Source organism: Sarcophilus harrisii, chromosome 3, assembly GCF_902635505.1.
Source record: "Sarcophilus harrisii chromosome 3, mSarHar1.11, whole genome shotgun sequence".
In the NCBI taxonomy this organism is placed as follows: Eukaryota; Metazoa; Chordata; class Mammalia; order Dasyuromorphia; family Dasyuridae; genus Sarcophilus; species Sarcophilus harrisii.
The window spans coordinates 16881904-16896239 of NC_045428.1; the positions used below are offsets into that span (position 1 = coordinate 16881904).

Below are 14336 nucleotides of genomic sequence, written 5' to 3' on the forward strand. Positions count from 1 at the left end.
AGTAGTCTTGAAAAAGTCACAGGTTGATTGAGAATGACTCTTGTTTGAGCAAATAAAATCACTTCATTTGTCTGAGATTCCCAGTTTGATATGGAAAGACTTGGATTTATGAAGGAAGATGTTTTCCACCTTCACAAAAACAGAGGATAAACAAGTATAGTATGGTCTTTTACATGGAGAAATATGAATGTATATGCATCTATATGTATATGATTGTCAAATCTGTGTGTGTATATATATTTCATGTATATATAACACATATACATATTTGCATATACATGGAGGTTTGTGTATATGTGCACAATACGGGTGTGCGTATATATACATTGTTGTGTATTATACATGTATACATATATATCTGCACTTAATTATAGCCCTCTTGGGATGGTGAGTGACAAAAAGAATAAAATATAAGGCGCACAGCAGAAAACAAAAGAAAACCTAACAAGCAAAGAAAAAAATTGATAGCTCACACAAATAGTGGTATTTATTAAATAGGCTTTCTTGAAATGGAAATTTATTGCTTTATAGTTTGAATTCTCTCTTATGTTCTGTGCATATGTCAGTATCTTTTTTTCTTTCCCTATTTTCTGTTAAGTTTAAAAATAAATATTTTTAAAAGATTAAAGAAAGAAAGATTCCCAACTTGGTTCTCAACTCCCTGTTTTTTTCTTTTCTTTTCCAAATAAATGCAAAAATAGTTTTCAACATTTATTTTTGCAAAGCCTTGTGTTCCATATTTTTCTCCCCCTCTCCATGACAACAAGCAGTCCACTAGAGGTTAAACATGTGCAGTTCTTCTAAACATATTTCACTACACAAGAAAAATAGGATTAAAAGGGGAAAAAATTACAAGAAAGGAAAAAACAAACCAACAACAGTAAAAAGATGAAAATGCTAGGCTTTGATCCACAATTCAGCTATTTATCAATTCTCCCCATTCTTTTCTTGAAGAAAGTCTACGTGTCTTTGACTAATCTCATGTCTCAATCCTAGTCTTTTTACAACATGCAATTTTCATGGACTTTACTTTATGCCTGCTTGTGCATTGAAGCCACTGAGTATCAAAAAACATGTTAAAATTTAATTGGAAGAAGGTCTTAACAGGTTTTTAATAGAATTTCTTTTCCTCTTCATTCTCTGCAACAGGTGTTGGCAGGTAAGTTACAATTTTCCCTCTGTGATCTTTTTTCAGTTATTTGTCATAAACTTTAATAATGAGATAACATAATAGCCTCTTAAGTGTTTATTACTTCTGGATGCATGGCAAAGCCGACTCCACCAGCTTCCTTATTCACCTTTTCAAGGAGGATCTGGGATCATCAACTTTAAGAGCGATATGATTCTTTTTGTTCAGTTAGTCATTGAACAAAGAACTCACATAATACAAAGCATGAATAGGTTAAATTAATATTTCCTGGCCCCTTTTACTCCAGCCATCAATATGGAAACAAAAAGGTACTTCGTAGGACTTAAGGCCTTTTTGAATTTTTCTGAGTTTCATTAGTTGCCAGTGAATTCATCTCCAAGTGGTCAACCTATTGGTGACAAGTCTCTTCTTAAAGTCCAAAATATACCTTGAATTATAATGATCCATCTTGCTTCAAAATATATTGTATTGAATTATTTGCTTACTATTGCATCTCTCCCTCATTACAATGCAAGCTGGAAAGCAGAGACTGCTTTTCACTGGTTTTTTTGTTTGTTTGTTTGTTTGTTTGTTTTTGTTTGTTTTTTTAATCAGCATTGCTCACACATTCCCTTCATTATATGGTGTAGAAATTGAATAATGCTTATTGAATTGGATCCTGAGAGGATCCAGATGTAGGGCTGCTTTAGGAGCTGATGATTCTTCCTCAAAAGTCTTGAAGCAAAGTATGGATCATCCTTCACTTAAAACTATAGAAAGGATTATTGTTCTGTCCTCCAAGGGCCATTGCAGTTCTTGAAAGTCAGTAATTCTGTGACATGTATTGTCAGACTATTTTACCTTTTTCTCCCAATTTTCCATAAATGTCAGTATAACTTATTGTCTTTTGATAAATTTTGCTTAAATATGACTTTTGGATTGTGGTATTGAAGATAGGGAGAAACATTTTCTCTCTCCTTAACTCTAATCTCTTCAGTGTTCCCTAAACTGATGATAATAAAGTTGTATCAAAATTGCTCACACCAAGAGCTGCTCAGAGTAGCCAAGAAGACTTGAACTGGGCCATGAGGAAAAGAAAAAGGTCAGAGTCAGGGCCTCTCTGTGGCCACATTTAATGAATAAGTTAGTCTTAGAGTTTCCCAAGGAACTTAGAAGTCAAGTAGGTAGGAAGTGCCAAGAGTCAGAATTTGAATACAAATCTTGCTCTTAGGTCATTCAGTCTCCACAGAATGTGAATTTGTCCTATCCAGAGATGCTGCAGTGAGAGTTGTACGTCCATGTACAAAATGAATCTCCAGTGTGATCCAAAGGTGGATTTTTGTGACCATGTGTTAAGACTTTACGTACCCTTATTGAATTTGACGTAATGAAATTCAGCCTAATGCTGGGGTCCTCAAACTACGTCCGCGGGCCAGATGCGGCAGCTCAGGACGATTATCCCCCTCACCCAGGGCTAGAAGTTAGTTTATTTAAAGGCCCACAAAACAAAGTTTTTTTTTCCTATAGTCCCGGCCCTCCAACAGTCTGAGGGACAGTGAACTGGCCCCCTATTTTAAAAGTTTGAGGACCCTTGCATAGCCTGTCAAGATCTTCGGGATCCTGATCTCGGGTGTTAGCTCTTAGCTACCTTTGCAGATTTGCTAAGTATGGAGTTTCTGCTCTTATAGATTGATAAGATGGTAAGCAGCCTCTACAAACAGTTTTGTGGACATCTCCAAGTGCTGCCATCCCACCAGTTGGGAAGCTGGTGTTCTGGTCTGATGGTCATCTTTCCACTGTCTTCTCAAAAATAGCAACAGGCTCTCATTTTATAGTTTACAAGTTCTTTCACAGAATGAAATGCTTGGTCTTAGACAACTTGTCTTTGATGAGGTTGATATTGCTTGTCATTACTCTTCCCTTCCTTTTTCCCCCCTTCCAACTCCCCTGTCTTGGAAGTCATCTCTTTAATCTGTTTTAGAATTTCCCCAGAAACAGTTACGTTTATTGGCCTAGAGTTTGTAGACTTTCTGCTCCCTGTTTTTTGAAAATCAAACTATTTCTTCGTCTTTTTTTTTTCTCTTTTTTGAAGGGGAGGGAAGACAGGGATATTAGGGCTTCTATCTTACTCAGTCCAGAAATAATAGCGGCCATTGGTGAGCCTCATTCCATTGTTGATTGATGTGGAGGTTTTGGTGTCTCAGCCAGTTTGCCCCCTTGGTTTGACTTTGTTCCCCCTGTTCCTGGGGGGTTCTCATGTGGATTCTGGCCTTAATTCACTGGGAAAGACTGTCTTTCACCCCCTGCATTTAAAGGAACCTATCATCTCAGTCTTCCCCAGTATGTGTGTGTGTCACCATATGCCACTGACATATGGACTCTATTTCTTGTTTCTAGAATCATTTTCCATGATTTTTTAGCTAGCTCTTTACCTTTATGAGCCACTTGGCTCAGCAACCACACTCAGTACCCTTGGGTGTGGTTCACTCTGGCCAGCCTTGAATTCATTAAAGGAAAACTAGATGCTCTCTTACTATTTCTTTTCTTCTTTTAAGTAAGAACTCCGTGTAAGTTATTTTTGTTCTGTCCTTTCTAGTGTAAAGGTCATTCTCCTTGGCAGGTAAACAATCCAAATAAGAACTGAACAATTTCACTTTCTCTCCTTTGTTTCATCCTAGATGCTTCATCTGTCTTGAGCATGGGCACTATTTTTTTCTTTTATCTTTTGATCCTTTTTCTCCAGTTGTAAATGTCTTTTAAAAAACCTGTTTTTGTTTTCAAACTATCCTTCAAAAAAGAGAAAGCATTTCAGCAAAGAGGAAAACAAATATTTAACCAAAGGGAAGAATATCTAAGTAGAGGGAACCTACCAGACAACTTTAATTTTATAAAGGAGTATATAAAAAATGCAACTGGAGCAATTAACAGATGATTAATATTGGAGGGTGACACAGCGTTCCTGATGTTCTTTTTTACAGAATTGTGCCATGCCGTAGGATTCATTTTCTGTGCTTTGATCACATTTTTGTTCAGATGGTTTGCAAAGAAAAAGAAATATAAGCTATATTTATATAGTAGTATAAGAACATTTCTAAATCATTAATAGAGATGTGAACATTTAGACCTTCCTGAGGTTCCATTTCTCACACTGCAAAGATGACAAAAAAGGATGGTGACAAATAGTGGAAGAACTGTGGGGAAAATGGATACATTAATGCCTTGTTGGTGAAGCTTGCGTGCATTATTAGGTTCAGCCATTCTGGAAAGAAATTTGAAACCATGCACAAAAAGTCACCCAACTTGATCTAGTGAGAACTATTACTAGGGCTGTATCCTAAAAAGATCAAAAGAAAAGAATTCGAAGATCCAAAATATTCATATTAGCAATACCTGCATAGCAGCAAAGAACAGGAAACTAAGGGAGTATATTTATTAATTGACTGGACAAATTATGGTATAGGAAAGTAATGGGATATTATCATGCCATAAGAAACAACAAAAGGGATAGTTTTGGAGAAACAAGGGAAAATTTAAAGGAACATTGATATGGAGTGAAGTTTTTAATACAATAACAACATTGTTAAGACAAATAATTTTGAAAGACTTAAGCAGTGACCAAACCATGTTTCCAAAGGACTTATGATGAAGAATGCTAACCCACTTCCTGAGAGAAGTGATAGATTCATCTGTAAAAGAAGACATATTTTCAGACATGGCCAAGGTAGGAATTTGTTTTTGCTTGACCATGTTTATTAGGTTGATTTGTTTTTCAACTGAAGGGGAACTTGGGAGGGAAGGATTGTGAAAAAAAGAAGAAAGAAAGAAAAATTTATTGGAGTATTTTATAAAATGCACAGAAGAGAACAGAAGGAAAGACCAAAAGGCATCACAACCTAACAAGGACAGTTTTGAAATTATGGATGGAATTCATTATATACTTAAAAAAGAAAAGAGAACTGGCTATCTTAGAGATTCACAGTATCTTGTATTTTTTCTGTTCTGCTGTGTATATGGAAGTTCTCATTTTATTTGGTGTTTGTAAAGTTCAAAATAAAAAACAAGATTTAAAAATGATTTCTCTTTGTGTCTTCAAAATTTTGTTCTTGAGCATCTCTCTTGGACTGACTTACCCTGTATAATTCTAACCTGAGGGATCCTGTGGAAAGACAGCTCGTTCAGAAAGGGGTTCCATGGAGGGTCCCACAAGTGGCCTAGCTTTTTTCCCTTCTCTATGGCTCCACTTTTCCTATTTCCAAGGCTGTAGCACTTGGCTGTGGTTGTCATCCTGTGTGAAATAGAGATGTCAGGAGTGTCGGAACGAGAACGTTCCTTGTGAGATTGTGGACAGCAATATGGCAGACGGGGTCACTTCAGTGCCCCTTCCTTGTGCTCCTGTAGGCAGAGCGTGCTGCGGTGGGGAGCGGGGACAGCCTTGTTTCACTTTTATAGTCAGTTCTGAAAAAGACCCATTGTTAGTGTAGATGACGGTGACGTCATTTGTTTTGTGACATCTTTTAGAGACCGGAGTCGACAGTGCTTCGTTAGGAGCAGCTCTCGGTCTGATGGACCACGGCATTGTGTCATTCTGCTTGTGCTTCTCCTCCGCTCGTTGGGTTTGGAAACCTTTCCTCTTCTCCTTCAGGTTTCTTTTTCCCATCACTTCTTTGGTTCTATCCAGCTTATCCAAATTAATCTCCTTGTGTTTATGTGCAGGCCCCTCACTGTTGACTTCTAGCTCTGAGCCAAGCTCTCTCACTGTCTTACTTACCATGTGACACTGAGCAACAAACTGTCCGGGATCTGAGTCCCTACCGAGCTAGCAGGCGATCAGTTTTTTGGTCATGGCAGTCCCCAAAACAAGCCAAAATGGCGCCAAGTATTGTGCAGTCCTTTTCTCATTTGACAGCTTCTTTAAGAGATTGGCAAAAAAGAGTAGACCAAGTGCAGGTGCGAGTGCTACTATAAATAAATGATAGTTTAACTATAGGTTTTCTAAATGTGAGGTTGTTGTTCAGTGACATCAATATTTTTCTTCAAATCAAACCAGAAATTAAAAGGAAGATCTAACCAAGTGGAAGGATAACTTAGAGGTTCTCTTTGGAAAGGGAAACAAAAGCGTTCATTGGGTCTCAGATTTGGAAAAGCTAATAAGTAGCTGTAAACCATAAACCCCTTACTTTGCAGATTAGGCAGCTAATTCTTCCTGAGGTCACTGAGAGTTAATAGTATATTTTTTCCGCATTAATTGCTAAAAAAAAGTTTCTCCCCACATCCTAGGTACATATGATTGATTTTTTTAAAGACAAAATACAGGACTTGACATTGATTGCTTTTATTTATTTATTTTTTTGCTTTGTTTTGTCCCAGTCAGTCATCCTAGACTTTTTTGTTCTGTTGCCAAGAGGATTACTTTTGCTTCTCCCCTAAATATCTAAATGTCTACTAAATAACAGGCTTTATCCTTATTTGTCTAATTATTTTGAACCAGGCAACCATTTGGTTTAAATTCAGCATTCATTTGTCAGATCTATGATATTATTTATCAACATCATTGTTCCATCTGCCCATCTGATGGGTGTTCTATCTTCATCTGAGTTACTGGTGAAAAACCAAACATGACAGGCCCAAGGATGGAGCCCTGGGACACTTGAGCTATTCTGAGGAAGATTGTTATGGAACTATTGATCAACACACTTAGGTTGTTATTATTTAACATGTTCTGTATTTGCCTATCTGTTGCCATTCCACCCATCTATCACCATCTTGCCTAAAGTGATATTGCTTACTAAAGTGAAACATAGGGGTGGACTCGATACAGCATCCCTAGGAGCTGGCCTTGAATATTTGAAGAACTCAATTGGTGCTTTATGATCACCACATTTTACAGATCCACATTGTAAGTCAGATCCTAAGCCCAGTTTTCTTGGGAGTTGGGAGGCATCTGAGTTACTATCCCTAAAACAGAAAACAGATGAAGAAACAGATTTTAGCAACATCACCATTATGAACCAGGAACCGCAGAGGACCTCTGGGAGGAGAAAAAGAAGAATGTTAGGTGAATCCTCTATATTCGTGTATATTGTCAAATTTGGGCATCTTCCAGCATCTTGGGATGATGACTTGGCCTCAGCCTTTTTAATCTGGCTTTAGGCACTCAGACTAAGACTAGGACATGAGTTCTATGGGAAAAAAAAAGAGGAGATAGGAAATGAAGGTTTTTGCATTTAATATGCCCACATTTCTTTCTGTGTCAGAGGGCCTTGAGTCCAGTACTCAGGGGTTTCTTATGCTGCTCCCTCAGTTGGCCAATGGGGAACTGAGGCGCAGAGGGTCACGATCACTTACTGCGGTCAGCAGTTTATAAGAATGGCAAACAGAGCTTTGGGGTTTGATCTCAGGTCTTATTATTCTAAGTTAAACTCCAACCTTGGGATTTATCACCATGGAAGTAAATGAAGTTCTTGAAAAGACCTTTCATACACTTTTCATACTTAGTGACCTTGCAGAAATGAAAGATCAGAAGCTGATAAATTGGTCAGAAGCCTTGTTGCCCTCAGATGGTGAAAGTCTCTCAATAGTTTAAAGATGCTAAACATGGTGAGTAAATACTGAACAAAATGCAAAGAAATTAAATCATATTACAGAGCAGTTACTGATAGTGGGCATCAAGGATCCATTTTCTGGTATAAGAAGGTCAAATATAAAGGCAGATCAAAATACAAGAAAGAATAAATGTGAAGATGAAGATGAAAAGTGAAAAGCCATTGCTTCAATCTGATCTGTTCTAATGAACCATTAATTCAGAAAAGTGAGAAATACAAAAGGTAAAGGTTTCACCTTAATATTTCCTTCCAAAGTTTTAACTGATGCAAAAGATTTAGAATAATTAGGAAGAGCTCTGAAAAGCCCCCAACTCTCTTAATCAAGAAACATTTGGTCTCTTTGCCAAAAGGGTAGGGAGATGGCCACCGAGAGCAGACATGGAACACAAAATGCTATAATGGAAGAGGAAAAGATATTAGCCAGGAGCATCATCTTATAAAACAGCAAACATCAGTAGAAGGGAAAAAGAAGTCTACAGAAAGCTTGGCTTGAGACGCTGGTGAATTTCATCTTCCTGAGGGTCTTTGTAGACAAACTGTCAGAAAAACAACAAATTAACATACAAAGGAAAACATCTGCTAACATTTCCTAAATGAGCTTTTCTCCAACACCGCATTTCCCATGTACAGAAATGGAAACGCAGAGAGTGGACCATCTAGTGCAGGCATTTCAAGTTTATCACTTTTCCATTGCATATCTGAGTCTGGAAGAAGAAAAATGTGGCAATTGCTGTTTGCACAGACTTAAGCAGGCTGGAAAGCCTGTATCTGAGGAGGTCTGTGGGTAGTTTGCAAGAGGTCCATGAACTTGGAAGGAAAATAATTACTTTATTTTCATGATCTGTAACAGAAATTGAGCATTTCTTTTTGTCATTTAAAAACATGATTCTGAGAAGAAGGCTTGCTCCATTTAGGCTTTAATTACCAAAGGAATCCATGACACAGAGTTAAGCAACAGCTTCTAAACTCACCAAAGATATATCTACAAATTTTATGGGGGAAGAGGGAAGGTATCAAAAGTATTGGGCAAGGAGAAGAATCACAGGTGGTATTACTGTCCAAAAAAAAGTAGTTGAGGCTCTTACAACTCCTAATTTATATACTTTTCTCATTTTTATATAGTATTTATGAGAATTACCTTACACATATATTGGGGATGTAGCAGTAAAAATGACAAGAACAAGGAAGGCAACTACCACTCTTGCTGATCACATCAAATACTTAACCAGTAAGAGTTTTAAAGGATCTCTTCCACCAAGAAGATTGTGTGTATTAATAAAGTCTTGCAAAGCTTTGTGATAAATACAACAGAGATAATACCTCTCTGATGATGGAAGTTCTGACATAAAACCCAGAAATGTATGCTCCTCAGAGGTATTTATATCGCTCTTGTGTCCAAATAGAAGAGATCCTCCAGAAACTCTTATTTGTTGATGATCTTTGTTTCTCACATTTTCTGGGTCATGATGAAAGAGTCTGGATTGCAGCCTGATTAGAAATGAAGAGAAAGCAGGCCTACCTTTAAATCTCTGGAGATTCTAAGAGGAGCCATCTTATCAGAAAGCAGGGTCACAGGGGCCAAGGGTATGTCTAAGGTGTCAGTGCCAGGCCTGAAATAATCTTTATAAGATGAAGAGTTTTCTCAACTGTGTAACCTAGTGAGAAATTAATAGAACTATATATATTTATAACCAGCCTACCTCTGGCCTACAGGTGGTTTTGAGCTTCTTAATGGCTTTCCCATTGGCTCAGAACAACCAAGATGGAAGGATTTGAGTAATGGCTTAGGGTCCAGTTAAGAATAATTCATTACAAAACAAAAGAATGTAAACAAAGAATGTAAATGGATAATTTTCATTACACAAAATTGGTTTTGTAACAACATCAATAACTAAAATTGGAAGTGAAGCAGATAACAGGAAAAATATTTACAGTAAATTTCTCTGATCAAAGCCTCATTTGTAAGCTCTATAAGGAATCGATTCAAATTTATAACAATAACAAAAAAATAAAACAAAGCCATTCTCAAAATTGATAAAGTAAATGAAAAGACAGTTTTCATAGGGGAAAAAAAAAAAACTTGACAGTCAAAAGAAAAAAGTGCCCCAAGTACCAATGTTTTCAGTAGTACAAATTAAAAACAACTGTGAAGTTCTACCTCATACCCATCAGATGACCAAAAAAAAAAAAAGAAAAGAAAAGAAAGTGACAAATGTTGAGGAAGTTGGGAATGTAAAATGGTGGGAAAGTAAACCTATTGATATACTATTAATGGAGCTATGAAATAAATAAATAGCACAACCATTCTGGAAAGCAATTTGGATCTGTCTTCAAAAACGTAAGTAAATTACATATACCTTTTGAACCTGCTTATATATACCACCATTGGGTAGTACTTCAAAGAAATAAAAAAAAAAGTGGAAAAAGGATCCATATGTACCAAAAAATATATAGCAACTTTTAAAAATGTTTAATCTACATCTTTAACATTTTCCCTTTCTTACATCAAAACAGTTATCAGGACAATAAAGCAATCCTTGCATTAATCTGTAGTGGCTATTCTGATTTCTGATTTTTGTTCTTGGCTCCTTTGCCTTTTTTTTTTTTTTTCAAATTAAATTTTATTTTTAAGTTCTGAATTTTTTTTCTTTTATTCCCCTTTCCCCACTCATTAAGAAGCCAAGAAAAATAAAACTCATTATAATATGTATAGTGTCACAAAACAAATTTCTCCATCTGCCATATTTCTTTCCCCCAAAAAGAACAAGATAAAAATGTACTTCAGTCTACACTCTTGAGTGTTCCAGTCTCTTTGGAGGTGGATAACTCTTTTGAAATGGAATCCTTTGAAAGAGAAATGTTACTCAGTCACACTAAGTCTTTTACAGTTAATTATAATAATACTGTATAAATTGTTTTCCTGGTTTTGTTCATTTTGCTGTGCTTATGCAAATCTGACTAGATTTTTCTGAAATCAACCCTTTCATTTCTTACAACACAGTATTCCATCACATTCATATCCATGGTATGTTCAGCCAATTCCCAAAGCACAGACATCCCTTCAGTTTCCAATTCTGTGTCACCACAAAAAGAGTTGGCAAAAATATATTTGTACATATAGATCCTTCCCTTTTTTTTTGTTTCTTGGGGCAATAAACCTAGTAGTGTTATTACTGGATCAGAGGGTATATAGGCTTAGTAGCTTTAGGTTTAGTAAAGCTTAGTAAGCTTTAGCTTAAGGTTTTTCGGAACATTAGACTTATTTACAGCTCCACCAGCAAATGCATCAGAGTACCTATTTTCTTACATCTCCTTCAACATTTGTCATTTTCCTTTTCTGGAATCTTTAGCTAATCTGCTGAGAGTGAAGGTAGTAGTAGTACCTTAGAATTGTTTTAATGTACGTTTCTCTAATTAGTGATTTGGGGAATTTTTTTCCATATTATGGATAGCTATATAAGTTGCCCATTGATATTTTTGATTATATATTGTATATCTTATTTTTGTAAGTGACTCAGTTCCCTATTTATTTGAGAAATGAGATGTTTATCAGAAATTTGAAACAAAGATTTTCCCCCCTCAGTTTCCTAACAGCTCTTTTTGTAGAAATAGAGAACTAGAACTAAGCAGGAAGTGCCCATCAAATGGAGAATGGCTGAACAAATTATGAACAAATTATTCCTTATGAATATAATGTAAGAAGGATGAAAGGAACCATTTCAAAGATTTATGTGAATTGATGTCCAGTGAAGGGAGTCTATGATTTGAGTTCGTGTTGTCCACCCTTTTGGGTTTGTAAGCTTTTTATATTATTGTATCTTCTATGGCGTCTTTACTCAGTAGCTTTGGCATTTGGATATTATTGAACAAAAAGAATCAGATAAAAGGCTTCAAAATCACTAATCATTAAATTTAAACATCTGAGTTTTCACTCAGACCTGGGAACTTGGTGAAGATGATAAAAGACAAATAGTCAGTGGGAATGGTATAGGCTCTTGTCCACAAGGCTCAAGTGCCCAGGTCATCTGACTCTGGGGGATCAGTGTCTTTTACATGACTTTGAACCTTCTGCAAATGGTATTCGACACAATGGGATTAGATGAATATTGTTGTTTTAGAATTAGTTAACTGGGAAAATTATAGACACACACATATATGCTTGTATACTATTGTATCCGAGTTTTCATTAATTGCCTTCAGTACAAGAGCATCAGTCATGTACTTTATCTAAGGTCACCTTGCAGCATAGTTCTGCTCCCCAGAAGGGGCTCTGAGCCACTTGGAAGTTTGAGAATGGGTTGAGATAGTTTGGGCCCCGAGTTTGCTAAATGAGTGGGCTTTCCTGGGGTTTGTAGTGATTTATGAAAGGAGGTTGGTAAGCTTGGGGGAGAAGCCGAGTTTCAGCCAGGGGCTTCTGTGGTCTGTCATTCATTCTGTCTGCCTCCAGCCATCGAACCTCCGTCCTGGGCTCTTTTTTGCATGTTTCTCTTGGTTCTGGTGTAACTTTTCATGCAGGTGACTGTCAGAGCCCCAAATGCAGTCCTCCTTTGTCTCCTGAATTCCAGCCCTGCTTGACCCCTTCACATAAAGGTCTCATGTTCCTGCCTCCAACCTCACCTGCATCTCTTGAAGTGACTGCTGTGCCTGCCACCTTTGAGGGAGTCGTCCTTTGCCTTAGAAATTCCTTCTGTCAAGTCTTATTGCTTCCAGTCGAGTGAACAGAGCATTAAGTATTTACCAGAAACAACGCACTGAGGATATAAATAGAAACATAAAGTGGGAGCTCTCTGCTGCTGGTCAGATGGGAGAGTCCGGGGGAGCCTCATAGTGAAGGGCCAGAAGAGACGCAAGGCTGCTGTGGGGTGGTCTCCACCAGAGACACGGATCCTTTGTGACATGGAGCCATCAGTAGAGCCAAGACTTGGGGACAGGAGCTTGCCTTTCAAGTGCCTTGCAGTAGCAGGGGTCAGGTTGTATGTCTGACAGGGCCTGTTTTCTGAGGGACAAGAAGAGAGGGCCTTTACCTGGAAGTTTGGCCATTTCCAGGGTTCTCAGCTTCACTGTCCTGGGATGTCGGTGCCTAAGATGGAGGGAACCCAGTTACCAGCTGGAGGTGGCAGTCCCCCCCCCACATACACACACACACACACACACATATATACAGTCATTCAAGCACATACATATATGCACACCCCTTCCTGGGAGCCTCAGTTCCTGCTGCTTTGTATAGTGTGAGCCCTTCTCACCTCTTCCCTCTCAAACAGCTTCCACACTGCCCCCAAATTTACATTTGGCACTCTCCTCAGAAACCTGGGCAGCCTAACTTATTGCCTCAAAGTAAACTACAAAATCTTCAGCTAGATAGGTAGAGCTCTTAAATTTTTTCATATTATTCTCTTTCTCAATGGTCTGTCTTAGGCAAGTTTGCCTAGTGACCGTCATCTACACACAGCATGCCATTTTTCAACTGAATCGTTTTTGCACCTGTTTTCTCCACATCTGGAATAAAAATATTCCCCCTCACCTCTACCTCATCCAAACAATCAAGCATTTATTTAAAGTGCTTCCTATATGTAAGGTCTTAGTTGCCTTCATGGTGCAGTTTAGTGGTCATCTCTAAAGAGGAGGAGGCCTTTGTTAGATCTCTTGTTTTTACATTGTCTGCATTTCCCTTTGTATTCCTTGTCCTTCCTCTTTTCAGCCATTCTTATAACAAAGAATTTTTTAAAAAGAGAAGAAAAAAAATTTCCTAAAACCAACAGCACATTGATGATCTGTGCAGTGTTGGACACTTGAGGATCCCTGTATCTGCAAAGGAGCAAGAGTGGGAAGTCTCCTCATATCTCTTCTTTGGAACCAAGCTTGTATTTTATAATTTTACAATATTCAGTTTTGATTGTTTTTTGGTGGTGGTTCTTTCCATTTACATTGTTGCATTTCCTGGTATATATTATTTTCTTGTTTGTCTTCACTTTGCTGTGTTATCTAAGTTTCTATGCTTCTCTTTATTTGAGCACAATTTTTTCCTAGCACAGTGATGTTCTATTGCATTCATGTACCACAATTTGTTAAAGCGATCCTTGATCAGTGGGCATCTGTTTTGTTTTCAGTTTTTTGCTGTGACAAAGCTCTTTCTTTTTGGAAGTCTCTTGATATGTATTTATCTATGTACTTATTGTTCCCTCTTAATAAAATGGAAGTTCTGTGGGTGCAAGGATTTGTCTGTATCTTCAGTGTCTACTGGAATGCCCTTTGGTTTATTTAGAATATTTAATTTTAAAAAACCATTTGTTAAATGAAAAACAGAATGAGATATTGTGGAGGATTCTTTATTGTAAGATAGATCTGTTTAATTTTTGCTCTTTTTAAAGTATTCATCAGCTCAAATAGAGTCTTTTCATGGTACTTGAAATCCATCATTAATGATTTTTTTTTCTTATCTTCTGTTTCTTTTCCACAGAGACACCTTTTCTTCTCAGAGTGAAAATATGCGTCAAATGATGAAAAGTTTGGCTCAGCCTTTTGGACAACTTCTCAGCATTGCTGGTGGTGGGAGAGCTCGTCACGATGATGACGATGATGATGATAAAGTTTCTTGTTGTGTA

At 37.3% G+C, this 14336-nt stretch overlaps 1 protein-coding gene across 4 annotated transcripts in view; it reads left to right on the forward strand.

Annotated features, from left to right (window-relative positions):
* MLF1 (myeloid leukemia factor 1) overlaps window positions 1-14336 on the forward strand; it is a 49657-nt gene that overhangs the window by 14684 nt on the left and 20637 nt on the right. For all 4 annotated transcript variants that reach the window (XR_004232739.1, XM_031957574.1, XM_031957572.1 and 1 more), the window contains exon 2: window positions 14192-14333. Coding sequence is in view for 3 of the 4 variants with exons in the window: in XM_031957574.1 (XP_031813434.1) it covers window positions 14192-14333 (142 nt within the window). In the remaining variant the exon portion in view is untranslated. The remainder of the gene's footprint in view (window positions 1-14191; window positions 14334-14336) is intronic.